The sequence below is a fragment of the Mustelus asterias genome, unplaced genomic scaffold (genome assembly GCF_964213995.1).
Source record: "Mustelus asterias unplaced genomic scaffold, sMusAst1.hap1.1 HAP1_SCAFFOLD_290, whole genome shotgun sequence".
NCBI classification, from domain to species: Eukaryota; Metazoa; Chordata; class Chondrichthyes; order Carcharhiniformes; family Triakidae; genus Mustelus; species Mustelus asterias.
In genome coordinates this window covers 534,794-562,632 of record NW_027590255.1, presented here as the reverse complement: position 1 = coordinate 562,632, position 27,839 = coordinate 534,794, and the positions used below count along the sequence as shown (strand labels likewise).

Sequence of the window (27,839 nt, the reverse complement as noted above, 5' to 3'; positions counted from 1 at the left end):
TATTGGAAATTGGATCATTTTAGTTCACTGGGATTGTTTCCCCGATAAACAGCAGCAACTTGTATTAAAATACTGTATGTGTCAATCGTACGGATTGATAGAACAAAGCGGGAAACAGCTGTGCTGTGAATAGCAGTGCAGAAACTGACCGATAGACACCAGCTCGCCCTTTTTCAGATAAAGTGAGTGGCTCTGAAAAGAGCCTTTGGGTTATCAGATTAAAGAATGGTCGCTTCACTTGCTCTTCGCGGTCCCAGCGCTGCTTTTCTTGGGCAGCAGCACGGCCTGGATATTAGGCAGCACCCCGCCCTGAGCGATGGTCACCCCTCCCAGCAGCTTGTTGAGCTCCTCGTCGTTGCGGACGGCCAGCTGCAGGTGTCTGGGGATGATGCGGGTCTTCTTGTTGTCCCGGGCCGCGTTCCCGGCCAGCTCCAGGATTTCAGCGGTCAGATACTCGAGCACAGCAGCCAGATAGACCGGGGCTCCGGCACCCACACGCTCAGCATAGTTGCCCTTTCTCAGGAGCCTGTGAACACGGCCCACCGGGAACTGCAGTCCAGCCCGGGAGGAGCGAGACTTGGCCTTGGCCCGAGCTTTCCCGCCGCTCTTTCCTCTTCCAGACATTTGCACAATCTCACAAACACTTTCACAAAGAATCAGCAATTTCTCCAGCATTGACTGTTCTTATAAACTGACAGCTCCTCTGATTGGCCGCTGCTCTATTCACCTCATTTGCCTATATTCTTCACCAATCAGCTCACTGGAAACAGAAGAGGGCGGGATTTCCCCACAACAACCGGCAGAAGCAGAGAATTTGTCCATTTCCAAAAGCCGCCAATTTCATTGTGGGAAAGGAGCGAATTCAAATCAATGTCGCCCTTAGTCAGAGATTTCAAATCCCTTCTATTGATTTGCTTTTATTCAGCTCTTCCCGTCACCAATCGGAGGCGCGACTTTAACATTTTCTATCAATGTGCTTCATTCTCTTGTCGCTTTCTAACTGTCCCGGGCGGGAATCAATCCCTGTTCACAGCATTCCCAGAAGGAAAACACTCCGTTTAGTCTTCAATCAGAACCCAGTGTCCTTCACTGAAAACAGGGAGCCGGATCGAGTCCTCACACTGTCCTTATTCTCCTCTGTAATAATCCCACTCCGGACTGTTACCCTGCGGGGAATTACTGTGAATAAAATGATGAATCAACGAACATTTCAGGAATTGAGAGAAGGGACCGTTACCGCGAAAAATAGCCGCGAATGAGGTCATTTAGGGGCTGTGAAAATAACAGAATAATAACAGCTTTCAGCACAAAGCGAAGGCAGCTGAGTGAATTCTGGGTTAATGTTTGGTTTACAGGACAGGAGACACAAACAGCAGTGGAAGTTATTCCATTTTGCATTCTAACCATCGAATAGGAAGGTGCCGGATACAGCTTTTCACAGAGACTGACGATTAGATTTCCTCACCCAAATGTTATTGGAATGATGACCAAATAGGATTCGGGAAAGATTTTTCCCTCCATCCCTTCCATTCTCTGGATTTACACCGGCTGAAAGAACAACGAGAAAAGTTCATAGTGACAGAAACAGATTATCCTTGGGAACACATTTAGTTTGAAACGTCCTTGTGATGTAATAGAGCAGAGTGGTTATGTTTGTGGCGAGATGCAGGAAACTGTAGACGAACAGAGGGCCGTGTTTTTAAAAAAATCATTTTGGGACATGGGCACCGCTGGCTGGCCAGCATTTAATGCACATCCTGAGTTGCCCTTGTTCAGAGGACAGTTGAGTCAACCACAGTGCTGTGGCTCTGGAGTCACATGAAGGCCATACCGGGTAAGGACGGCAGACTTCCTCCCTCAAGTGAACCAGATACGATTTTCTGACAATCGACAATTGCCTCACGGTAATCAGTAGATTCTTAATTCCAGATATTTTTTATCAAATTTAAATTCCATCAACTGCTGTGGCAGGATTCGAACCCGGGTCCCCAGAACATTAGCTGAGTTTCTGGATTAATAGCATAGTGATAATACCACTCGGCCATCACCTCTCCAGTGTACAAACATCATTAACTGGTAGGTAAAGTAATAAAGCTAATAGTCTCTGAAGGATTGGAATTTGTGTTACAGTTGCAGAAAACTCTGTTCAGACCCCATTTAGATCACTGTGTTCATCCCAGGAAGGTTAGATTGGCCTTGGAGTGGGAGCAGCAGAATTTGACCAGTGATGCCAGACTCAAATGATGAGGACAGATTGCAAAGACTAGTCCTGTAATAACCTGAACATGGAAGATTAAGTGGTGATGTGAGTGAGATGTTTACAATGAATGATTTGATAGGGTGCAGAGAGATAAACTGTTAGCTCTGAATGGGGGAACCTCACCGTAAAATGAGATGAGACATTTCAGGGATAATTTAGACCATAAGACATAAGAAATAAGAATTCGGCCACTCGGCCGTTTGAGTCTGCTCTGCCAATGAAGCATAGCTGATATTTTTCTCATCCCCATTGTTCTGCCTTTTCCCCATAATCCCTGATCCCCTTATTTAATTTCAGGGAAAGCTTCTTGATAGAGGATGGTGGGAATGTTGAATTGTCCACAAACAATTGTTAAAGCTGAGTTTATCAGGAAATTAACAAGCTGAAGATGACAAGCAGCCAGTAACATGAAGGTGGATAGTCAGAGTTTCTGTAGGTATTTAAACAATAAAAGAGTTAAAGTGAGCATTGGTTCTATCGAAAGTGCATCTGGGGAATTGATAATGGAAAATAGGATATTGACAAATGAATTGAACAGGTAGTTTTCATTTGTGTTCACTATAGAGGACACAAGTAACATCCCAAAAATAGCTGGAAATCAGCAAATGGAAGGGAGGGAGGAACTCAGGAAAATTACAATCACCAGGGAAAGTGGTATTGAGCAAATTGTCGGATCTGGAGGCTGACAAATCCCTGCGTCCGGATGGGCTTCACACTCAGGACATGAAATCAGTGGCTAATGAGATAGCTGATGCATTTGTTTTAATTTTGCAAAATTCCCTGGCTTCAGAGAATGTGATGTGGAGATGCTGGGGTTGGACTGGGGGGTAAGCACAATAAGAAGTCTTACAACACCAGGTTAAAGTCCAACAGGTTTATTTTACTACTAAGTAAACCTTGTGCTACCAAATAAACCTGTTGGACTTTAACCTGGTGATGTGGGACTTCTTATTGTTCAGAGAATGTTCCATTAGAATGAAATATAGAAAGTGTAACACCTTTATTCAAAAAGAGATGGAGAGAGAAAACAGGGAACTACAGGCTGTTACCCTGACAGCTATTCGACGACGAAGGGGCAGCCTGTTCCGAAAGCTGGTGGCTTTTGCTACCAAATAAACCTGTTGGACTTTAACCTCGTGTTGTTAGACTTCTTACTGTGTTTACCCCAGTCCAATGCCAGCATCTCCACATCTTTTTCTGGGTGGCAGGATATGTCGAATGGTGTATCTGTACCAGGGCCACAACTTGTTACAATTTATAAAAATGACTTTGATGAAGGGACTGAAGATACGGTTGTTAAATTTGCTGACAGCATAAAGATTGACAAGAAATTAATTGCAAAGTGTACGTAAAGAGGCTACAAAAGGAAACAGATAGGTTATGTGAATTGGCAAAATGTGGCAAATGAGGCAAATTGCGAGGATGAAACAGTGGATGAAAAATTGAGACTTTCAAAGTTGAGATGAATAGGGTGCCAGCCAGGTACATAGCCACCAGAAATAAATACACAGCATCCAAAGCTAGAGTATCCTGGAGTCTAAGGATATTGATGAGAAAATAAGGAAGAAAAAAGAGACATATGATGCATGCTGGAATAATAATAGCAATAGAAATCAGGAAAAACAGTTCAAATGCAGGAGAGAGGCTAAGGCTTTAATAAGGGAGGCTAAGAGGGAGCATGAGGAAAGGATAGCAGGCTGCGCTAAAACAAATAGTAAAATGTTCTTCAAACATATACATGTGAAAAGGTTAGTGAAGGATAAAGTGGGGCTCATAAGGGACGAGCAGGGTAAACTGGTCACTGAAGCAGAGGGTATGGCAGAGATACTAAATGAGTACGGTGCTTCTGTCTTTACAAAATTAAACAATGTGACAATGGCCTTGTTGAAAATATGGGTGCTCAGTAACTGAACAGTATAGTGATAGATAAAGAAGAGGCACTAAAACTCTGGCAGCACTCTCAGTAGAGAAGTCACCAGGTCCAGACTGGATGCATCGTAGATTGCTGAGAGGTGAGGGAGCAAATTGCGCAGCCATTGACAGAAACTTCCTGGCCTCTTTGAACACAGAATTAGTCCCATGGGATTGGAGGATTGCAAATGTAATGCTGTTTTTCAGGAAAGGCGCAAAGGATACCCCAGGAAACTACAGACCTCTCAGCTGGACATCAATAGTGAGAAAACAGATGGAGGCCACAGTATGAAATAAGATATATATATACTCTCAGAGAAATATAAGTTCATACTCGGCAGATGACATAATTTTCTCAAGGGCAGGTCATGTTTGGCAAGATGAGACACAGACATTGGATGAGGGTAGTGCTGTCGATGTTGTATATTTGGACTTTCAGAAAGCATTTGATATGGTGCCACATGGCAGGTTGGTGAGCGAATTAGAAATGTTTGTGATTGATGGGTCCTTGGCAGCATGGATTAGAAGTTGGCTGAAAGATAGGAAACAGAGGTTGGGTATAGATGTGCATTTCTCAGACTCGAGACGAGTTGAAAGTGGTGTTCCCCAGGGATCAGTGTTGGGACACTTGCTTTTTCTGATTTATATAAACCATTTAGAGATCGATGTTAAGGGCAAGATTTGCATACAATACCAAGCTGGGGAGAATAGTGAATTGTGAGAATGATGCTGAGTGACTTTAGAGGGACATTGACAAGTTGCCCAAATGGGCAGACACCTGGCAGATGAATTGCAATGCAGCAAAATGTGAGGAAATGCATTTTGGTACAAGAAACATGAGGAGAAAATATGCCCATTATGGTGCAGCATTTAGGGGAAGTACAGGAGCAGAGAGAACTTGGGTTTCAAGTGTATAATGCTCTGTTGCGGGCAAGGCAAGTTGAAACAGTTATTAATAAGGCTGATAGGATCCTTGGAGTCATAGAGGTTTACAGCATGGAAACAGCTCTTTGGCCCAACTTGTCCAAGCTGCCCTGTTTATACCACTAAGCTAGTCTCAATTGCCTGCATTCGGCCTGTATCCCTTCAGAATCATAGAAGCCCTATAGTGCAGAAAGAGGCCATTTGGCCCATCGAGTCTGCACCGACCACAATCCCATCCCGGCCCTACCCCCTTATCCCGACATATTTACCCGCTAATCCCTCTAACCTACGCATCTCGTGACGCGAAGCGGCAATTTTAGCATGGCCAATCAACCTAACCTGCACATCATTGGACTGTGGGAGGAAACCGGAGCACCCAGAGGAAACCCATGCAGACACGAGGAGAATGTGCAAACTCCACACAGACAGTGACCCAAGCCAGGAATCGAACCCAGGTCCCTGGAGCTGTGAAGCAGCAGTGCTAACCACTGTGCTACCGTGCCGCCCCAATTCCCTACAATTCCAATTTATACCAATCTTACCCATGTAACTGTCTAAATGCTTTTTAAAAGACAAAATTGTACCCACCTCTACGACTGCCTCTGGCAGCTCGTTCCAGACACTCACAACTCTGTGTGAAAACCCTCTGGTTCTGGGTTCCTCGTCCATGAATCAGAAAAGGCTAATATAGATGTACAGCAAATAATTAGGAATGCAAATAGAATGTTATTGCTTAATGTGAGGAATTGTAGGGAATTGATGCTTCACTTGAACAGGACGAGGTGAGACCACATCTGGAGGATTGTATACAGTACTGGTCCCCTTATCGAAAGAAAGATGTAAACACATTAGAAGCAGTGTAAGTGTGCAATGAATACTCTCTCAATCTATCAGCGAGTGTGCGTGAAGAATCAACTCTCTCAATCTATTACTGTATGGGTGTGGAATTAACTCTCAATCTATTAGTGTGAGAGTGTGGAATTAACTCTCTCTCACTCTATTACTGTGTGTGAGTGTGGAAATGACTCTCTTCTAATACTTTATCGATTACTGTGCAGAATTAAATCTCTCAATCTATTATTGTATGTGAGTGTGGAATTAACTCTATCCTATGACTGTGTGTGCATGTGTGCGTGTGTGTGGAATTAACTCTCTCTCAATCTATTCCTCTGTGTGATTGTGGAAGTAGCTCTCTCAATCGATTGCTGCGTGTGTGTTGAATTAACGCTCTCGCAATCTATCACTGTGTGATTTTGGAATTAACTCTCTCTCAATCTATTGCTCTGCCAGTGTGGAATTAACTCTCTCTCAATCTATTGCTCTGTCAGTGTGGAATTAACTCTCTCACAATCTATTACTGAGTGTGAGTGTGGAATTAACTATCTCTCAATCTATTACTGAGTGCGAGTGTGCAAATAATACTCTCTCAATCTATTACTGTGTGAGAGGGTGGAATTAACTCACATCTATTACTAGGTGCGAGTGTGGAATTAACTCCCTCTCAATCGATTCCTGAGAGTGTGTGGAATTAACTCTCTCTCAATCGATTACTGAGTGTGAGTGTGGAATTAATTCTCTCTCAATCTATTACTGTGTGAGAGTGTGGATGTAACTCTCTCTCAATATGTTAGTGTGAGAGTGTGAAATTGACACTCTCTCAACCAATTACTGTGTATGTGTAATTAACTCCCTCTCAAACTATTACTGAGTGTGAATGTGGAATTAACTCTCTCTCAATCTGTTACTGTGTGATTGTGGAAATAACTCCCTAGCTATCTATTAATAATGTATGCAATTAACTGTCAGTCTCTGTTACTGTATGGAAGTGGGTCACTGTCAGCTTAGCAAACTGCTGCTAGTAGAGAGCCACAGGGATCAGTGCTGGGTTCTCAGCTATTTACAATCTATACTAATGACCCAGATGAAGGGACAGATCAACACCAAATTTTCAGGCAATATATAGGTAAGTGGGAAAGCAGGTTGTGAGGAGGACACAAAAAGTCTGCAAGGGGATATAGAGAGGTTAAGTGAGTGGACACAAATCTGGCAAGTAGGATACAATGTAGGAAAGAGTGAGGCTTTCCACTTCAGTGGGAAGAATTGGAAGGCAGAACATTATTTAATTAGAGGAAGAGACAGCAGAATGTTACAGTACAGAGGATCTAACTGTAATTATAAGTACATATGTGGAGTATAAAAGTCGGGAAATGTTGCTGCAAATACATGGCATTGCTGAGTCTACACGTTTATATGCTTTCTCTGATTTAAAGAGGGAAACACTTGTATTGTAGGCAATGAAGATTCACTTGGTTGATTGCTAAGATGAAGGAGTCATCTTATGAGGAAAGTTTAATCAAGTTAAGCTAATATCATAGAAGTTGAGAAGAATGAGAGATGATCATATTGAAACATGGAAGAATCTGAGGAGACTGGACAGGGTAGATGTTGAGAGGAATGTTTCCATTTATGGGCAAAATTGGAACTACAGGACACAGTTTAAAAATAAAGTATGCCCCACTTAAGATGGAGATGAGAAGGAATTTCTCCTCTCAAAGTGTCCTTAATTTTTGGCATTGATTAGATTCCATCCTAAGGTAGGAAGAATTTTGATCTACGAGAGAGACAAGGGTTATAGGGCAGGCAATAAAATGGAGTTGAGGCCATAATCACATCAACCATGATCTTACTGAATGGTGGGGCAACCCGAAAGAACAAATTGCCTTCTGCTACTCCTGCTTCATATGTTCTGATTTGATGTCAATGTGGAACTAACTCTCTTAGTCTCTGTTTCAGTATTTCAGTGTGGAATTAACTTACGTTTGACACTGCATATGAGTGCAGAACTGATTCCCTTTCCATTACTAATTTTATATGAGTGTGCAATGTCTCTGTCAGTCTCTGTTACTGTACAGGACACCTTGATGAGAAATGTTTGGGGCCGACTGGTCTCAAATGTACTCAGGGTTAAACCCATCAGCTTTTCTTCCATCAACACTCCAGTTCAAAGCCAGCCAACAAGAACATACCTTCACAGAAAGTGAGACACCAATTTTCACAACCAACATCCACCCTGGTTCAAATGGATTCTTTGTCCATTTCTGGCCTCATTTTTCTGAGCAACAGCTACAATAATTCACTGGTAAAATCATGTGGCCACTGGAATTTTGAAACAAGGTGAAAATTCTGGAATACACAACAGGTCAGGTAGCATCTGCAAAGAGAGAAACAGAGTTCATGTTTCAGCTCACTGACAATCAGCATGAGATAAAACACTTCCTAATATCCACTCATGGCGGCCGCAGTTCCCACATGGGGAGGTAATGGTGTAGTGGTATTGTCACTGGACTAGTGATCCAGTGTAATGCAATGGGAGCAAATTTTACCACAGCAGAGAGTGCAATTTGAACTTAAAAAAATCTGGAATTAAGATCTAATGATGACCACGTCATGACAACCCACTTCATTTACTGATGCTCCTTTAGGCAAGCAAATCTGCCCAAATTTACTGTTCTGGCCTACATGTGACTCCAGACACACAGCAATGTGGTTGACTCTTAAGTGCCCTCTGAAATGGCCTAACAAGCCAGTGATGCCCCCATCACATGAATTAATAAAAACAATGCTCTGCGCCCCGGAAAGTGCTCTATCCAGGACACTGACTTGCCCAGGCACAGGGCAATCTGTGCTGGAACATTTCCCAGTGCCACTTGTAAAGTTTATTTATTTGTGTCACAAGTAGGGCTTACATTAACACTGCAATGAAGTTACACTGACAACTCTCTAGTCACTGCACTCTGGCGCCTGTTTGGGTACACTGAGAGAGCATTTAGCATGACCAATGACCAGAGGAAACCTATGCAGACATGGGGAGATTGTGTAGACTTCGCATCGACAGTGACCTAAGCCAGGAATCGAACCCGGGTCCCTGGCGCAGTGAGGCAGCAGTGCTAACCACTGTACCACTCCCATTCCACCAAGCTGCCCGTGTCTTATTGAAGTTTCCCACTTTCCTCCTCACAGTTGCCAATGCCTCCAAGATTGGTGGCGTATGGAAATGTTGAGCTTGAGTCCTGTACACCAAGGTGTGTGTCATTAATATATATCAGGAAGAGCAGGGCTCCTAAAACCGATCCCTGGGGAACTCCACTAGAAACCTTCCTCCAGTCTGAAACACAACCATTAACCACTACTCTTTGTTTCCTCTCACTCACACTGTTCCATATGGGGCGGTGGAGATGGCCTCAGCACCCTAGCTATGACTGTAACACTGCATTCTGCACTCTCTCCTATCCTTCTCTGTGAATGGTATGCTTTGTCTGTATAGCACGCAAGAAACAATACTTTTCACTATTTACTAATACATGTGATGATAATAAATCAAATCATACCTCAATCTGAGAATGTATTTCAGATTTGGATTTGTATCAAATGTATTTGTGAATATTCACTGTGGCCATTAGTACAATCAATTCAAAACCCCTGATTTGCGTGATGTATTTAAGTCGAATCTCAGAGTACATTATTAATGTTCATTGTGTAACTTTTAATGAGATTCCATGTGTCAGTTTTATCATATATTTAATTTGGAGCTAAGGATGCTCTATTGTGGGATTGACACTGTGATGATCTGATGGCAGGAGTCAATTTGGACTTGGATTTATGGATCCCACTATCAATGGTACTGGGTTTGATTTGATTTATTATTGTCACATGCATTGGTATACAGTGAAAAGTATTGTTTTCTTGCGTGCTATACAGACAAAGCAGACAGTTCATACAGCACATAGAGCAGAAGAAAAGGAGAGGGTGCAGAATGTAGTGTTAAAAGTCCATTTAATTGGAGTGCGGTTCAAATGCACACGGACATAAGTCCATTGGATCTTAAGTCCAACCGCTTAACCACTCGGCCATCCTGGTAGGATATTTAGAGTCACATGGACAAAAATGTCTGTCTCTCCTGCTCTGTTTGATTGATGGATTGAAAATGTGTCTGCAACTATTTCTGCTCTCTGAGACCGTTGAACTAATAAGATGTCTGTGTGTCTGGAATTGGTTGCATTCTTGGACATACGCATCTCCATCAAGGACGGTCACCTCAGCACTTCACTGTACCGCAAGCACGTGGATAACCTCATGATGCTCCACTTCTCCAGCTTCCATCCTATACACGTTAAAGAAGCCGTCCTCTGTGGACAAGCCCTCTGCATACACAGGATCTGCTCAGATGAGGAGTATTGCAACAGACACCTACAGACGCTGAAAGATGCCCTCATAACAACAGGATATGGTGCTCGACTCATTGATCGACAGTTCCGATGTGCCACAGAAGACAAACACAGGACACGATAGACAGAGTACCCTTCATTGTCCAATCCTTCCCCAGAGCGGAGAAGCTACGACATCTTCTCCGGAGCCTTCAACATGTCAAGAATGAAGACGAACATCTCGCCAAGGCCATCCCCACACCCTCACTTCTCGCCTTCAAACAATCGCATAACCTCAAACAGACCATTGTCTGCAGCAAATTACCCAGCATTCAGGAGAACATTGACCACGACACCACACAACCCTGCCACAGCAACCTCGGTAAATGTGCCGGATCATTGACACTGATGCCATCATCTCACATGAGAACACCATCCACCACGTACACGGTACATATTCTTGCGAGTTGGCCAATGTTGTCTACCTGACACGCTGCAGGAAAGGATGTCCCAAGGCATGGCACATTGGAGAGACTATGCAGACACTATGACAACGGATGAATGAACACCGCTCAACAATCGTCAGGCAGGAGTGCTTCCTTCCTGTCGGGGTACACTTCAGCAGTCATGGGCATTCAACCTCTGATCTTCGAGTAAGCATTCTCCAAGGTGGCCTTCACGACACATGACAATGCAGAATCACTGAGCAGAAACTGATAGCCAAGTTCCGCACGCATGAGGACGGCCTCAACCGGGACCTTGGAATCATGTCACACTACCTGTAACCCCCACAACTTGCCTGGGCAAAATATCAATAACTGTCCTGGCTGGAGACAATACACACCTCTTTAACCAGTGCTTGGCCCTCTCTCCACTTACACTGTCTGTAATTTTAAGACTTGATTACCTGTAAAGACTCGCATTCTTACCATTATCTTGTAAATTGAGTTTGTGCCTGTATGTGCCCTGTTTGTGAACACAGCTTCTCACTCACCTGAAGGAGCCTGAGACTCCAAAAGCTTGTGCTGCCAAATAAACCTGTTGGACTTTAACCTGGTGTTGTGAGACTTCTTACTGTCTGAGCTCCGTCAGAGACAACGTGAGAAGGAGCTGGCGACTCACTTCCCTGTAACTTGCGTGGAGGAGACATCACATTTATTCACTTTCCTTCAATAATTTGTCTGTGGAAACAAAGTATATTTTAAAATTCAAGTACAGGTGAGAGAGAAGATACAGATTCCGTCAGTTTAATCTCTATTAATAATCATTGTGAGCGGTTTGTGAGGCTGCAGCCAGACTCGAGCTCTGATTGGTCACTCACATTTCAATCAGATTCGTAACCAATCGGAGAGCCAGGGAGAAGAAATGGGAGGTTTTGATTGGTTCACATTTTCAAACTGGAAAAACCCGCCAATTTCAGTGCAGGAAAAATACAAAATAACGGAACGCCTGAATGTTCAGGAAACTATTTCAATCTCACACTTTATAATCTGTTTATTGTATTTTCCGCCACAGAATCCTGGCGCTATTTTAGGAACAGTTTAAATTTCTCAATCTCTTATCTATAACCCGCGGTAATCAGACCCCGTTCAGCAATTTAAAACGGAGCAAATCTCAGCTCAGTGGAAAAGCAGAAACATGGAGATCACCAACCAACTCCTTCACACAGGCTTCACAGGGACAGAGGGAAACGGCTGATTTCTGATCCTATCCCCTGAAAGCGGCCGGGAATGTTACAATGGGAAGTGCGGAGAGAATCCCCGGCCCGATCCCGCCGGTGGAACAGGCAGCTTTGTGTCTGGAGAATAGGGAGCGCCGGGGGGAGGCAGATCTTAAAGCGTTGCAATGGACTCAGGTCCTGTGTGTGCAGAAATCTCGCTGATTCCGTCCTCTGGGAAAGCTGCGGAATAAACAGATCAGCCCGAGAATAACCTCTTCATTTCCGCCTTTACTCTGTTCCGGGAGCGACGCCCAGATCATCCGACAGAGGAAAATATATAATTCTCCAACTGCGAAATTCTTCCTTGTTGTCGATAATGCACCGGGATGGACTCGGTATGAAGCAAACTGAAGGATTTATAAAAACCTTGATTCTGACACCATGTCGTTCAATTATTCACTTGAGCTCAATATAGAGAGGGAACTGAAAACATCAGTAAACAAATCAGAAACAGATCAATCCACCGTGACAATAACTCCATCTCTGACTCCCTGCTGCCAGCAAGCAGCCCTTTCACTGATCCTGTGAGTTTATGTGTTAAATCTGAATGGGCTTGAGAGAAAAGGGTCGGAGATCGAGTCTAACGCACTAAGTGGCGGAAGATAGACTTCAAATCCTCTCTGTACCTGTAACAATCTGTGTAAGAATGGAATAAAGTCTTAGTTTGCACAGATGGTTATTTGCTGCACAAAAAACGGCGCAAATGAAATTGTTGATTAACTGAAATCAGAACCCCAGTTCCAGATATCAACTATTAATACAAAACAGCAACTTGCATGCATTAAAATACTGCCTGTGACAATACTATCGTAATGTGGATGGTGTATTCGCCTGATGAATTCCTCTATCTGCTGCGAGACTGATGGGGTCTATTTACTATCGTACACAGGGGGAACTCCGGATTGATAAAACAAAGCGGGAAACAGCTGGACTGTGAATAGCAGCGCAGCATCTGAGGGGCAAACAATAGATCGCCCTTTTCCAGAAAAAGTGAGTGGCTCTGAAAAGAGCCTTTGTGTTATCAGATTAAAGAATGGTCGCTTCACTTGCTCTTGGACGAGGCCGCAGAAGTTTTCTTGGGCAGCAGCACGGCCTGGATATTGGGCAGCACCCCGCCCTGAGCGATGGTCACTCCTCCCAGCAGCTTGTTGAGCTCCTCGTCGTTGCGGACGGCCAGCTGCAGGTGTCTGGGGATGATGCGGGTCTTCTTGTTGTCCCGGGCCGCGTTCCCGGCCAACTCCAGGATTTCAGCGGTCAGATACTCGAGCACAGCAGCCAGATAGACCGGGGCTCCGGCACCCACACGCTCAGCATAGTTGCCCTTTCTCAGGAGCCTGTGAACACGGCCCACCGGGAACTGCAGTCCAGCCCGGGAGGAGCGAGACTTGGCCTTGGCCCGTGCTTTCCCGCCGCTCTTTCCTCTTCCAGACATCTGCACAATCTCACAAACACTTGCACAAGAATGCTGAAATCCACTCCCTTTCGCTTCTCTTATAGCTCCGGGAGGAATGGAGGTGCGGACATTGCTGATTGGTCACTTTGTTGCTGCCTCTCAGCATCTTGTTCATATGACCAATCAGAAATCTGCTTAACGCACCAATCCGGAGAGCCCACGGAGTGATAGCGGAAAATAACGGCGCCAAAATCTCAGATTCCAACCGATTTCATTTCAAACTGTAAAAGCCGCCAAAGCGGAAAGAACAAGAGTTTCGAAAATTATACGAATAGGTAATGGTTAATTAATTTTGAGTAAGCTAAGAATCTCCCTTTCTCTCCTTCCCCAGTCTATAGTTAACCTGGATCTGGCAGTTTCTGATTTTCAGCCTGGGTTTTTCGGAAAATAAGTCGAAAATAACAAAATTTTCACTATTCATTTTTGAAAAGTTCGCAGATATATTTATAAAACAAGAAATACATTTCAAATAAAATCTCTCAATAATTAACTGTTGAACAACAAAGTGTTTAAAACATCAGTCTGTGTTTGCACCATTTCACATTTTATCCCAAGTTGCAGATTTGCTTTTAGAATCCTGGATCCATTCGGGGTTAATCTCGGCCCTTTTTAAAACTCTCGAACTCGCCGCCAGAAAGTCTCATTGACATCGTTCTGTAAACGGACGGGATGTTCTCCATATTCGTGAGAATCAAGAGGGGAGTGAACATTTTCGGTGTAAATTGACCAGTGCCGAGACTCAGGTTCCTGCACAATCGGGGCTGATAGGGAATAAACTGATCGATTATTAAGACCAAACTGGAACAGAATTGGAAGCTGACACATTTGCTCCATTAGCTCTCTCTCTCGCTAAAGTCGGGGAAACGGGCCTCTGAGATCTAAGTGCAGAGGCGGTCGGAAACCAATTAATTAATTCATGAAACATTATTAATCAGACGCTGGGCGATCAACTTGCATTACTCAGTACCTATCATTGATCAACAGTAAAAACAACAATTAGATTGTTCGAGACGCTTCAGAGTGAAAGATTAATTGAAACTAAATGGATGATACAGCTTTTTCAGGGAGATTGAGAGTGGCTCTTAAAAGAGCCGTTGTGTTTGGGATGTTTTTCAGTCCATGGGGAGTTTTACTTGGAGCTGGTGTACTTAGTCACCGCCTTTGTCCCTTCCGACACGGCGTGCTTGGCCAGTTCCCCGGGCAGCAGCAGGCGCACGGCGGTCTGGATCTCCCGGGAGCTGATGGTGCTGCGCTTGTTGTAATGGGCCAGGCGGGAAGCCTCACCCGCGATGCGCTCGAAAATATCGTTCACGAACGAGTTCATGATGCTCATGGCCTTGGAGGAGATGCCGGTGTCGGGGTGAACCTGCTTCATCACTTTGTAGATGTAGATGGAGTAACTCTCCTTCCTCGACTTTCGCCGCTTCTTGCCGCCCTTTATTACCGGTTTCTTAATCACTTTCTTCGCCCCCTTCTTAGGAGCTGCTTTCTTCTCATCCACCATTGTCACAGTTAATTTCAGACACAGAATCACTGAGTCGCGCTCGGAACTCCTCTTTTATAGACCAAAGCAGAGGCCTATGCTAATGAAGGATTGCTGAAAGCCCTGTTCCCCATTGGCTCATTCACAATGATGTCAATTCGTGACGCTCTCTCTCTGATTGGTTAGTTCAGATACACAAACACAGAGTTTGTGGATTTGAGCAGCAACCAGTCTGTTGTCAATCCGTCCTTTCCCCTTGTCCGCCCCGATCCACCCAACCCACTGACTCTCTCACTCCCTCTGCCGCACCAGCGCATTCTCTCTGCTGCTAATCCCACATCACTCTATCAGACTGCTGATACTGTTCATACATTTCCCCTTCCTCACCAGCACCAACTGCTCTGCTTTACTTCCGCCCATCACCGGGAGCTGGCAGTGTACAGTATCTGGGCGTGTGGAAGGGGAATAAGTTTGATGAGCAGCAGCCACATTGACATTGTTGCTAAAACAAAAAGCTGACTGCAAGAAGCAGTGGAATCAGAATTGGATATTACTGGCTACAAGCCTTGATATGGTTCCACACCAGAGGCAAATAAAGAAAATGAGAGCACGTGGTGGGGGCTGGGGGGGGGGTTGGTGGGGGCTGGGGGGGGGGGGGGGTGGTGGGGGCTGGGGGGGGGTGGTGGGGGCTGGGGGGGGGTGGTGGAGGCTGGGGGGGGGTGGTGGGGGCTGGGGGGGTGGTGGGGGCTGGGTGGGGGTGGTGGGGGCTGGGGGGGGTGGTGGTGGGGGCTGGGGGGGGTGGTGGTGGGGGCTGGGGGGGGCTGGGGGGGGGTGGTGGTGGGGGCTGGGGGGGGTGGTGGTGGGGGCTGGGGGGGGGTGGTGGTGGGGGCTGGGGGGGGTGGTGGGGGGGGTGTGGTGGTGGGGGCTGGGGGGGGGTGGGGGCTGGGGGGGGGTGGGGGCTGGGGGGGGGTGGTGGGGGCTGGGGGGGGGGGTGGTGGGGGCTGGGGGGGGTGGTGGGGGCTGGGGGGGGGTGGTGGGGGCTGGGGGGGGGGGGGCTGGGGGAGAGAATGTCCTGGAATAGACTGAGAACGAGCTGATGGACAGAAAACTGAGAGTAGGAACAAATGGGTCATTTTCAAGTAAGCAGGCTATGACAAGTGGGCTACCACAAGGATCAGTGTTTGGGCCACTGCTATCTACAATCTGTGTATCAATGATTTGGGATTAAAGGTAATATTTCCAAATTGGTAGCTGTCACAAACAAGGTGGATGTGTGAGTTGTGAGAAGGAGGCAAAGACTCTTTGTGTGTATTTGAAGAGGCTGAGCGAATGGGCAACAATTTTGCAGATAGAAGCAATGCGGAGAGATATGAGGAGATTTAATCATTAAATATGTTCATGAGTGAGATTGATAGATTTCTACATATCAAAAACATCAAGGGTTACGGGGATAGTTCAGGAAAATGGTGTTGAAGTGGAAAATCAGTCATGATTTCACTGTATGGCAATGTGGACTCGAAGAGCCGAATGGCCGACTCTTGCTCCAATTTCTTATCTTCTAATTATGTTTTAGCATGGTCATCATTCTGTGACTGTAATTAACGATAAATGGGTACAAGGTACTTCTTGTATCCTGTCACAATATGACTTTGGCTTTAAAAATAGAACAGAGCATGTCCATAGCTAGTGACTGACCTCCTATTTTCCAACAGACTTTCCACAATTGAATTCCACATTTAGGTAAGGGATGGAATACTCTCCACTCACTGGTCAGTGCACCTCCAACAACACCAAAGAATCTCAGAAACAAATCTAGTTTTTGGTTTCACTTGCAAACCATTCACCAGCTTCAGCATTTACTCCCTCAACCATTCATACACAGTGTGCACCATTTGTGAAGTACACTGCAAGAACGGGCGACACAATGGTTAGAGAGCTGCCTCACAATGCCAGGGACCCAGGTTCGTTTCCGGCCTCGGACGCCTGTCTTTGTGGAGGTTGCATATTCTCCCCTTATCTGCATGGGTTTTCTCCAAGTGCACTGGTTTCCTCCCACAGTTCAAAGTTGTGCAGGTTATTCGGATTGGCCATGTTAATTGCCCCTTGGTATCCCAAGATGTGTAGTTAGGGTATGTAGCCGTGGTAAATTTGTGGGGTTATGGGGATAGGGCCTGGGTAAAATGCTGAGTCAGTGCAGACTTGATGGGTCAAATAACATCCTTCTGCACTGGAGGGATCCTATTCTAAATCAGTGAGGCTGAGTGTGGGACTGAAATAGCATCTCTCTATTTCATGTACAGAATGTGATTAATTATGTGCCTGTAAGTATTGGGTACAGTATGTGAAACAAAATGTGTATTTGTCTGTTGATTGCCAGCTTGCATGTGTGAGATTGGCTGAACATAATTTTGTGACTCACGCACTATATCAGTCTCCACTGTGTATGTTAATATGGGGTAAATTCTGCTCATGCCAGTGTCTTGAATTGAATGGGAGTTTGATTTCAGTTCTGCAGGCATGTGTCATTGAGTAACTGCATAAGTGTCTGAATCATACTGTATGCATCGGTCTCTGGTACAACATCTGGGTGTGCTTTTCTGTCTGTCTGTGGTGTTGTGTGTGAATGCAGGGTTCATTCTATGGATGCTACTTGTGATACTGTGTGAGAGTGGACTTCATTTTGCTTCACTGTTTCTCAAAACAAAAGTTTGAATGTAGGTATCATTCTGTAGTTGTCATTCTCTAGTATGTTTTGGAATTCCTTGTTCTTCCATCTGTCTCTAGAGAGTTTGAGAAAGTAGGATTAATTTTACATCTGTGATTCTCTGATTATCCATGTGGGTGTAGGAATCAATCTTTATCCATGTGTCTCTTGCGTTGTGTTGAAGTGTGGGATACTTCTGTACTTTAACTTTACATGTATCTCAGACATTGTGATAAACACTACATGCTAAAAACATAATGTATTGATATTTGTTCATCTTTCAATTTATTTTTTCATGTAGATTTCCAGTACATTTGACTGTCCCTGTTTATATTCAGCAGCTGTGTGTGAGTATTCAATTTGTAATTCTGTGAATGGTAACAATTGGATACATAACCTGGGAAGCAATTCCTGCAATTGGAAGCAAAGGAATTGCTGTTACATCTTTCTGTCTTACTCATATTGAGCTTTTTTGGATTCATTTACATATTTATCAGGTAATTAATTGTAATTTATTCAGTATTGTACAATTATCTTTTGTCTGTCTGAGCGAAGAATTGTTACTTAATGTGTGATCAAGGTGACACCGTGTTTTATATCTGTGAGTGGATGAATTTGTTTTATTCCTGTGATATATACCTGTCAAGATAAAAGATAAGAAAATGTAGATGTACAAAAGGACTAAAGATGTTAACATGCAGGTCCAGATGGCAATTAGGAAGGCTAATGATATGTTGGACGTTATTGCAAAAGGTTTTGAGTACAGCAGAAGTGAAGCCTTACTTTAATTGTATAGCAGCTTGGTTAGACGGCACCTGGAGAACTGTGTGTAGTTTTGGTCCCCTTACCTTAGGAAGGATAATTATTTTGTGATAGAAAGTGTAACAAAGGTTCACCAAACTTGTTCCAAAGATCAGAGAGGCATCTACATCGGTACAGACTTGGTGGGCTAAAGGATCTGTTTCTGTTCTGTATTGTTCTTTGTTCTTTGCATCCCTATAGTGGGGGAGGATATTTATGCCATCTAGTCTGCACTGACTCAGCATCTTACATTTGCCCACACAACCCCCTCCCACACTATCCAAATAACCCACAAACCACTGAATCTACACAAGCTGGAACACAAAGGAACATGCAACCTGTGACCATCACCCTCTGCTTTATGCCACTACGAAAGGTTTTGATGCAATTTTCCAAATTATACTGGATCCCATGGGCTCATATCTTCTTGACCAGTCTTCCATTGGCAAATGCCTTACTGAAGTCCATGTGGACGACATCAACTCACTGCCCTGACCTACAAGGCTAGACAACTCCCCAAAAAATTCAATCTAATTTGTTAGACATGATCTCCCCCGAACAAAGCCATGCTGACTATCCTTGATTAATCCTTGCCTCTGCAAATGGAGATTAATTTTGACCCTCACAATTTTTCTCAATAGTTCCCATTACACTGATTTCAGACTTTAAACAACTGGATTGTGTCCTTGTCACCTCAAGGACATCTCCACTCTCCAACACTACAATGACTTCCCTGGTCAGTATTGTCATCCCCCCTCTCCTTTTCTCTTATCTATCTCTTTCTGAACACAATTCTTGAATATTCAGCACCCTGTCTTCACTCTTTAAGCCACATTTCTGTCATTGCCTTCGCATCAGATTCCCACATTTCTCTTGGTCCTTCAAGCTCATCAACCTTATTTATCACACTTTGTGTTTACATACATTGGAAACCTGTCTGGACATTCTTCATAGTACTTGTTTGTCTCCTTCTATCCAACATGGTATTACTTCCTTCTCCTGTATTATCCATCACTCTCCCTCCTTTCTGCCCTTATTCCTTTCTGCTACTTTTATATGTATCACAACCTCTATCCTATCACCCTCCTCTTTCAGGATGTCCTGCAGCGATTCAGTGACATCCCTGACACTGGCCAGAGAGATAACACACCATCCTGAAGTCAAATCCTTGGCCACAGAAATGCCTGTCTGCTCTACTGACTGATGAATTCCCTATCACTATTGCTCTTCCTGTCTTCTTCTTCCCCAGCTGTTCAAGCAAGATGCTTGTGGTGCCAGAATCTTGGCTCTGACTGCACTCCTCTGGGGTGCTGATCAGCACCCTCATCTGCATCCAAAATGGAAGACATGTTCGTGACTAGGATCCCAGGGGACTCCTGCAGTACCCGTTTGGGTGGCAGGGTGACAAAGTGGTTCGCATTGCTGCCTCACAGCATGAGGGACCCGGCTTCAATTCTGGCCTTGGATGGCTGTTTGTGTGGAGTTTGCACATTCTCCCGGTTTATGTGTGGGTTTCCTCCTGGTGCTCTGGTTACCTCCCACAGTCCAAAAATGTGCATGTTAGGTGGATTGACCATGCTAAATTGCCCTTTAGTGCCCCAAGATGTGTAGGTTAGAGAGATTGGCAGCGTAAATACCTGGGGTTATGGGGATAGGGGCTGGGTAGGATGGTTATTGGTGCAGGCTCGATGGGCTGAATGGCCCCCTTCTGCACTGTAGGGATTCAATAATTCTATTCTATGATTCCACATGCCTGTTCTTCCTGGACTGCTCAGTGGTCACCCATTCCCTTCTTTCCTCTAGTACCTTGAGCTCTGCTGTGACCATCTCTCTAAATGTGCTGTCCACATAACTCTCAGCCTCTCAAATGCATCACAGTCTGTCCAGCTGCTCCTCAAGGTCCGAAACCTGGAGCTCCAGTTTCTGCAGCTGGGAACACTTCCTGCACATGTGGTCATTCAAGACACTGGCCGCATCCAAGACTCCCCACATGAGACAAACCACACATTCCACTCAGCTGTCTTCACCTGACGTGTCTTCAATGTAAAATTTACACCTTATACTAGAACAAATCAGATGTCGTGATGCCGGCATTGGACTGGGGTGGGCACGGTAAGAAGTCTCACAACACCAGGTTCAAGTCGAACAGGTTTATTTGGTAGCATGAGCTTTCGGAGCACTTCTCCTTCCTCAGGTGAGTGGAGAATTGGGTTCACAAACAGGGCATATATTTTTTTTATACTTTTCCAATTCAATCAAATCAAATCCAATTCAGAGTCTCAACAAGTTGAGACATTTCAGATCCAGGCTGACAAGAGAGGGCGAGTGACCAAATCACCCTGTCCTGGGCCTGATCTACATGAGCCAAGCTGATTGGAGAAGGGGGAGGTTCCTCCTCCAAGACTTGAGCTCATTTGCATCTTAGCCAAAAGGCCGAGATGCCGCTTTTAAAAAATTGCTTCATATGAAACACACGAAGCTTCAGTGCAACCCAATGACCTCAACCAAGCGCAGCCGACCATACTACACCTGATCTCAGCCAAAAGGCCAAGAATGAATCAGCTCATCAGCTGACTATTACATCACTCTGTGATTGGTTCCATGCTTTTTTGGGTCAGCTGACCCTTACATCTTGTTCCCATTGGTCACATTACATCCAATCAAAGTTGTCCCCGGTTACACTCCAACAAGGAGCAGGCGCTGAAAGCTCATGCCACCAAACAATCCAGATGGACTTTAACCTGGTATTGTGAGACTACTTGCTAGAACAAATAAAGATAATATATAATAACTTTCCCAATAAATAACATGCTTCGTTTAGCTTCAGCTAAATATGTAGATGTGCTTGAAACAGTTCAGAGAAGGTTTACGGGATTAATACCAGGAAGGAGCGGGTTGTCTCATGAGGACATGTTGGAGGGGATAAATTTGCAGGCGAGAGGTTAGAAGAGTAAGTGTCGACTTGATTGAAACTTTACAGATCTGAGTGGTCTTGACAGGATGGATATGAAGAGCATATTTCCTCTTGTGGGAGAATCTAGAATGAGGGGTCACTGTTTAAAAATAAAGGGTCATTCATTTGAGGCACAGATGAGGCGAGATTATTTTCTCTCAGAGGGTTGTGTGTCGATGGAACTCCCTTCCTCAAAAGGCAAAGCAAGCAAAATCTTTCAATATTTTGATTGCAGAGATGGATAGAAAATCATAGAATACCTACAGTGTCGACGAAGGCCATTTGGCCCCTCGGGTTAGCACTGATTTTCCAACAGAGCATCTTTCTGAGGCCCACTCCTTGCTGCATCCCTGTAACCCCATGCATTTACCCTGCTAATCCCCCTAACCTACACATCTTGGGACACAAAGAAGCAAGTTAGCATGGTCAATCCACCTAACCTGCACATAAGACCATAAGACCATAAGACATAGGAGCGGAAGTAAGGCCATTCGGCCCATCGAGTCCACTCCACCATTCAATCATGGTTGATTTCAACTCCATTTACCCGCTCTCTCCCCATAGCCCTTAATTCCTCGAGAAATCAAGAATTTATCAATTTCTGTCTTGAAGACGCTCAACGTCTCGGCCTCCACAGCCCTCTGTGGCAATGAATTCCACAGACCCACCACTCTCTGGCTGAAGAAATTTCTCCTCATCTCTGTTCTAAAGTGACTCCCTTTTATTCTAAGGCTGTGCCCCCGCGTCCTAGTCTCCCCTGTTAATGGAAACAACTTCCCTACGTCCATCCTATCTAAGCCGTTCATTATCTTGTAAGTTTCTATCAGATCTCCCCTCAACCTCCTAAACTCCAATGAATATAATCCCACGATCCTCAGACGTTCATCGTATGTCAGGCCTACCATTCCTGGGATCATCCGTGTGAATCTCCGCTGGACCCGCTCCAGTGCCAGTATGTCCTTCCTGAGGTGTGGGGCCCAAAATTGCTCACAGTACTCCAAATGGGGCCTAACCAGTGCTTTATAAAGCCTCAGAAGTACATCCCTGCTTTTGTATTCCAAGCCTCTTGAGATAAATGACAACATTACATTTGCTTTCTTAATTACGGACTCAACCTGCAAGTTTACCTTTAGAGAATCCTGGACTAGGACTCCCAAGTCCCTTTGCACTTTAGCATTATGAATTTTGTCACCGTTTAGAAAATAGTCCATGCCTCTATTCTTTTTTCCAAAGTGTACGACCTCGCACTTGCCCACGTTGAATTTCATCAGCCACTTCTTGGACCACTCTCCTAAACTGTCTAAATCTTTCTGCAGCCTCCCCACCTCCTCAATACTACCTGCCCCTCCACCTATCTTTGTATCATCGGCAACCTTGGCCAGAATGCTCCCAGTCCCGTCATCTAGATCGTTAATATATAAAGAGAACAGCTGTGGCCCCAACACTGAACCCTGCGGGACACCACTTGTCACCGGTTGCCATTCTGAGAAAGAACCTTTTATCCCAACTCTCTGCCTTCTGTCTGACAGCCAATCGTCAATCCATGTTAGTACCTTGCCTCGAATACCATGGGCCCTTATTTTACTCAGCAGTCTCCCGTGAGGCACCTTGTCAAAGGCCTTTTGGAAGTCAAGATAGATAACATCCATTGGCTCTCCTTGGTCTAACCTATTTGTTATCTCTTCAAACATCTTTGGAATGTGTGAGGAAACTGGAGCGTAGAAACATAGAAATCAGAAGCAGGAGTCGGCCATTCAGCCCATCGAGCCTGCTCCACAATTCATTCTGATCATTGAATTCAATATCCTGATCCCCACTCTCCCCCCCATATCCCTTGATCCCTTTGAACCCAAGAGCTAGATCCAATTTCTTCTTGAAACCAGACAACGTTTTGGCCTCAACTACATTCTGTGGTTGTGAATTCCGCACATTCACCAAGTTCCAAAAGCTTTACCCCTTATCCTCAACCAAGACCCCTAGTTCTGGACTCCCCCACCATTTGGAATATTCTTTCCAGCCAACTTCGTCTCTCTGAATCCTAAGCGATTTAGTCTCCGATCATATGACACATCTGCCAGCCCAGGAATCAGCCAAGTAAACCTCCATTGTACTCTCTCTATAGCAAGGACATCCTTCCTCAGATAAGGACACCAAAAGTGCACACAATACTCCAGGTGTGGCCTCACCAATGCCCTACACAATTGCAGCAAAACATCCCTATCTCTGTACTCAAATCCTCTCGCTATTAAGGCCAACATACCATTTGCCTTCTTTACTGCCTGCTGTACCTCCGCTCTTAATTTCAGCAACTGATGCATGAGGACTCCAAGATCTCATTGAATATCCACCTCTCTAAATTTACAACCATTCATGTAATAATCTTTTTTCCTATTCCTTCTACCAAAGTGGACAACCTCACATTTATCCACATTATAGTGCATCTGACATGCGATGTCCATGCACTCAGCTTGTCCAAATTACGCTGAAGTAACTCTGCATCCTCCTCACAGCTTACCCTCCCACCCAACTTCGTATCATCTGCAAATTTGGAGATAATACATTTAGTTCCCTCTTCTAAATCATTAATATATAATGTGAACAGTTGGGGTCCTGGCACTGATCCCTGCAGAACTGCACTAGTCACTGACTGCCACTCAGAAAAAGCACCCAGAGGAACAAATGTTGACACAGGGAGAATGTGCAAATTCCAGACAGTCACCCAAGGTTGGAATTGAACCGGGCTCCCTGGTGCTATGAGGAAGCAAGGAGGTGAAAGATTATCGGGGATAGGTAAGGATGTGGGTTTGGAGTTACAATCAGACCTGTCATGATCATATTGAATGGTGGAGCAGGCGCAAGGGGCCAAGTGGCCTACACCTGCTCCTAATTCATACATTCATCTGTCTGGGAATTTTCAAATATGTTCAAGAGAATTTCTTGGACCAGAGTATTCTCAAGAAACTATGAACAAAGTATTGCTGGATCTGGTGCTGGGGAATGGGGTGGGCCAAGGTTGGCCACATGAATTAAGTGTCTGTGTTTTTATCCAGTGATCATTGGATCACAAGCTTGACATTAGCAAGGAACAATCTAAAGTCGACATTCTAAATTGGAAGAGGACTAACTTCAATGCTTCTTAGTCTGCTCCTTCTCCAGTATTATCCATCACTCTCCCTCCTTTCTGCCCTTATTCCTTTCTGCTACTTCTATATGCTGGTGTCGAACCCGCTGCCAATTTAGTTGAAACCCTCACCAACCAGACGACTGAACCATAAACCAACAACAATGTTGTGCTTGGGGCCTGTGCTTGCAGAGCACAATGGATCAGAACTCCAGCAAGTGAACCTCTTGGCCATCTCTGCTGTGTGTGTGAGTGACACTTACTGTGTGTGAGGAGCTGGCTGTAATTCACCTTGTGTGAAAGAATCGCTCCATTTATTCTGCTGGTTTCAACTCTTTGCCTGTCAGAAGGAAAAATGTTGATTAAATTTAAGAGGATAGATAGAAAATACACTATACATTGAGTATTTTATCAATTGCTTATCAAGCGCAAAGGAAGAACAGTCAAACAGAGTCAGTGTGTGATTCCACTGCCGTCCTGCAACACATGCACTGAAATACAGGTACAGAGACTGACAGATACAGAATAAAATGAACACACTGATATTGTGGATGAGAGCGATACAAACAAAAATAAAACTAATACCACCAAGAAGAGAATTATTACTACATGCAGTCACATGCACCACCTTTGGACAGACACACAATGAGACTCAGATACAGAATGAATTTTCCGATCAGGGCCAGTGTGATCTCCTGGACTCGTTTCGATCGCCTCAGGGGGTCGGAGAGGAATTTCCCAGATTTTTTTTTTCCCCATATTGGCCCTGGGGTTTTCACTCTGGGTTTTCGCCTCTCCCTGGAGATCACATGGTCTGGAATGGGGGGGTGGGGGTGAGCTAATAGGTTGTGTTACTGTCTGACATTCTGTGAACAGAATTCCCACTCACCTGAAGAAGGGGCTTACAGCCTCGTAAGCTTGTGTGGCTTTTGCTACCAAATAAACCTGTTGGACTTTAACCTGGTGTTGTTAAACTTCTTACTGTGGATGAAGTTCTAACCAGTGGAGAGGTTTCCATGATTCCCATCGACTTTGCTTTTGCTGAGGATCCTTGATGCTGAACTCGGTCAAATCCTGTTTTGATGTCGAGGGCAGTCACTCTCATCTCATCTCAGAGGATAGTTAGTCAGTGGAATTCCCTTCCCCAGACAACAGTTGAGACTGGATCATTGAATATGTTCTAGGCTGAATTAGACAGATTATACAAGGGAGTGAATGGTTGCTGCAAAAGTTCAAAAAGTCGAATTGCAGCCACAATTATTTTAGTTATGATCTTTTTCCTTGGTCCATTCATAGGATGTGTGCATCACTGGCCAGCATTTATTACCCATCCACGTATCGAGTCAACCACATTGCTGTCGCTCTGAAGTCACATGTAGGCCACACAAGGTAATTTCATCAGATTTCCTGCCCTAAAGCACATTAGTGAACCAGATGGATTTTTCCAACAATGGTTCCATCGCCATCACTAGATTCTTATTTTCAAATTACTTTTGATTGAAATCAAATTCTACCATCTGCTGTGGAGGGTTTCGAACCTGGGTGCCCAGAACATTAGCTGAGTTTCCAGATTAATAGTCTAGCAATGATACCACGAGACCATCGCCTCCCCTTCTTGAATGATGGTGCAGGACTGAGGGGCTGAATGGCCTGACTCCTGCCCGTATTTCTAATATGATAGTAACCGTCATAATTGATTCCATTTTATTTTGATTTTTGGTTTTCATCTATATTTTCTCTTGATTTTGCTTTCAGCTGGCAGTTGTTCATCATTCTTCAATTCACACCTCCTTCAGACACATCTCTGTTTGCTGTTACTTGTTCCTTTCCCACTCCCTTTCGCCTTGCAGCACCAATTATTTTATTACTTAATCACTCCTGCCCTCCACCTTGCTTTGGAAAGCACAAGACAAAAGGTTCCACGAATTTCAGTAATGAGGCAGGAGCAGGATTAATTAATAATCTGACAGTAAATAAACATCAAACACTGAGTGACCACAATATTTTAGAGGCAGACATTCAGTGCGAGGAGAAAGGACACACGCAGGTCACAGTTTTGACCTGAAGTAAGGCCGAGAAGGGTGAAATGTGTTGTAAACTGAACACGTTAAAATCCATCCAGCTATGAAGAGGCGAATCAAGGGAACAATCAGAGAGACTGAAAAAAGTATTTCATACAATGTGTATCTAATGCAAGCCTGAAGAAAGGAAACTTCACTTTCTCAGTTTATGGTGATTTTGGGAACTGAATTTCATGTTTTAAACCAGTAATTAAGAAAAAAATAGTGATTTCTGTCCAAATAAGGATTAACTCTGTCTTTAACGGGATGCTGTGTCCGCTGTGCTGATATTCTTGTCCTTCTCAATAGTACATGTCACAGGGAGGACGCTGCTGCCCATCCATATAAGCATGGTGGCTTACTGCAGGGTGCCCTGGAGATCAGAAATAGTGCAGCTAATATGTCTAAACTTCACTAGATTGTTTTCATTGAAGAAAATAGCTTTTTTTCTATTCGGACAATCATAGAGTGATGGTGAATAATTCAAGATCATTCGGATCATCACGCCTGTGTCAGCTGTTTGGGAGAAACGGGCTGAAAGGGAAAAACCTTGGCTTGTGTATCTTTGCAACATTTACAGCTTGTGTCCGTGTGTGAGTAAATGGCATTTTAGCGATCTGTTGCTCATTCAAATGTTAACGAGTAGCGAGAAGCGGAAGAAAATTACAGCATCCTGGGCGGAAATGTCAAATCATTTTGAAGGAGCCGCTGAGGAATTATTTTTGCTGTTGCTCAAAACCTAATAGCAGAAAATGGTCTCGATCCTTTGACCTCTGGGTTATGGGCCCAGCACGCTTCCGCTGCGCCACTCTGCTACACAATTAAAATTGCCTGCGAGCTATTGTGAATGTGTCACAGGTATTCACTTCCGAGTTCATCATTGGAGTGCATGCGCGCTCGGCTGCTCCCCCTGGCGCCACAATTCCACTGTCACCAAGAATGGAAAACACAGAAAGACACACAGACGAAGCGACAGATAGTCAGGATACACAAGATCACACACAGGCAAAGGAGAATGGACTGAGTGGTCATTAATGTAAATCCCAAGATGTCTCCTGTTTCTAACCTTCTTCTTCTTGTTTAATTCTGCTTCCTTGTTTCTAAATAGATCCTCTGCTGTGGAACTGCGATCTCTGCTGTGGAACTGTGATCTCTGCTGCGGAACTGTGATCCCTGCTGCGGAACTGTGATCCCTTCTGTGGAACTGTGATCCCTGCTGTGGAACTGTGATCCCTGCTGTGGAAC

At 44.5% G+C, this 27,839-nt stretch overlaps 3 protein-coding genes across 3 annotated transcripts in view; all 3 read right to left on the bottom strand.

Annotated features, from left to right (window-relative positions):
• Positions 1-234: 234 nt before the first annotated feature.
• On the bottom strand, positions 235-624 carry LOC144486139 (histone H2A-like). The gene has a single exon (XM_078204234.1). The coding sequence runs from the start codon at positions 622-624 to the stop codon at positions 235-237; it is 390 nt and encodes a 129-aa protein (XP_078060360.1).
• Positions 625-13,061: 12,437 nt separating this feature from the next.
• Positions 13,062-27,839, bottom strand: part of LOC144486124 (histone H2AX-like) — a 216,899-nt gene continuing 202,121 nt past the window's right edge. The window contains exon 4 of the mRNA XM_078204222.1: positions 13,062-13,451. Within this exon, the coding sequence (XP_078060348.1) occupies positions 13,062-13,451 (390 nt within the window). The remainder of the gene's footprint in view (positions 13,452-27,839) is intronic.
• Positions 14,389-15,003, bottom strand: LOC144486114 (histone H2B 1/2-like). The gene has a single exon (XM_078204212.1). The coding sequence runs from the start codon at positions 14,974-14,976 to the stop codon at positions 14,602-14,604; it is 375 nt and encodes a 124-aa protein (XP_078060338.1). The 5' UTR covers positions 14,977-15,003; the 3' UTR covers positions 14,389-14,601.

What these genes read in the sequence shown, in the direction of transcription:
- LOC144486139 (XM_078204234.1), bottom strand. Translation starts at nt 624, where the DNA reads ATGTCTGGAAGAGGAAAGAGCGGCGGGAAAGCTCGGGCCAAGGCCAAG.
- LOC144486114 (XM_078204212.1), bottom strand. Translation starts at nt 14,976, where the DNA reads ATGGTGGATGAGAAGAAAGCAGCTCCTAAGAAGGGGGCGAAGAAAGTG.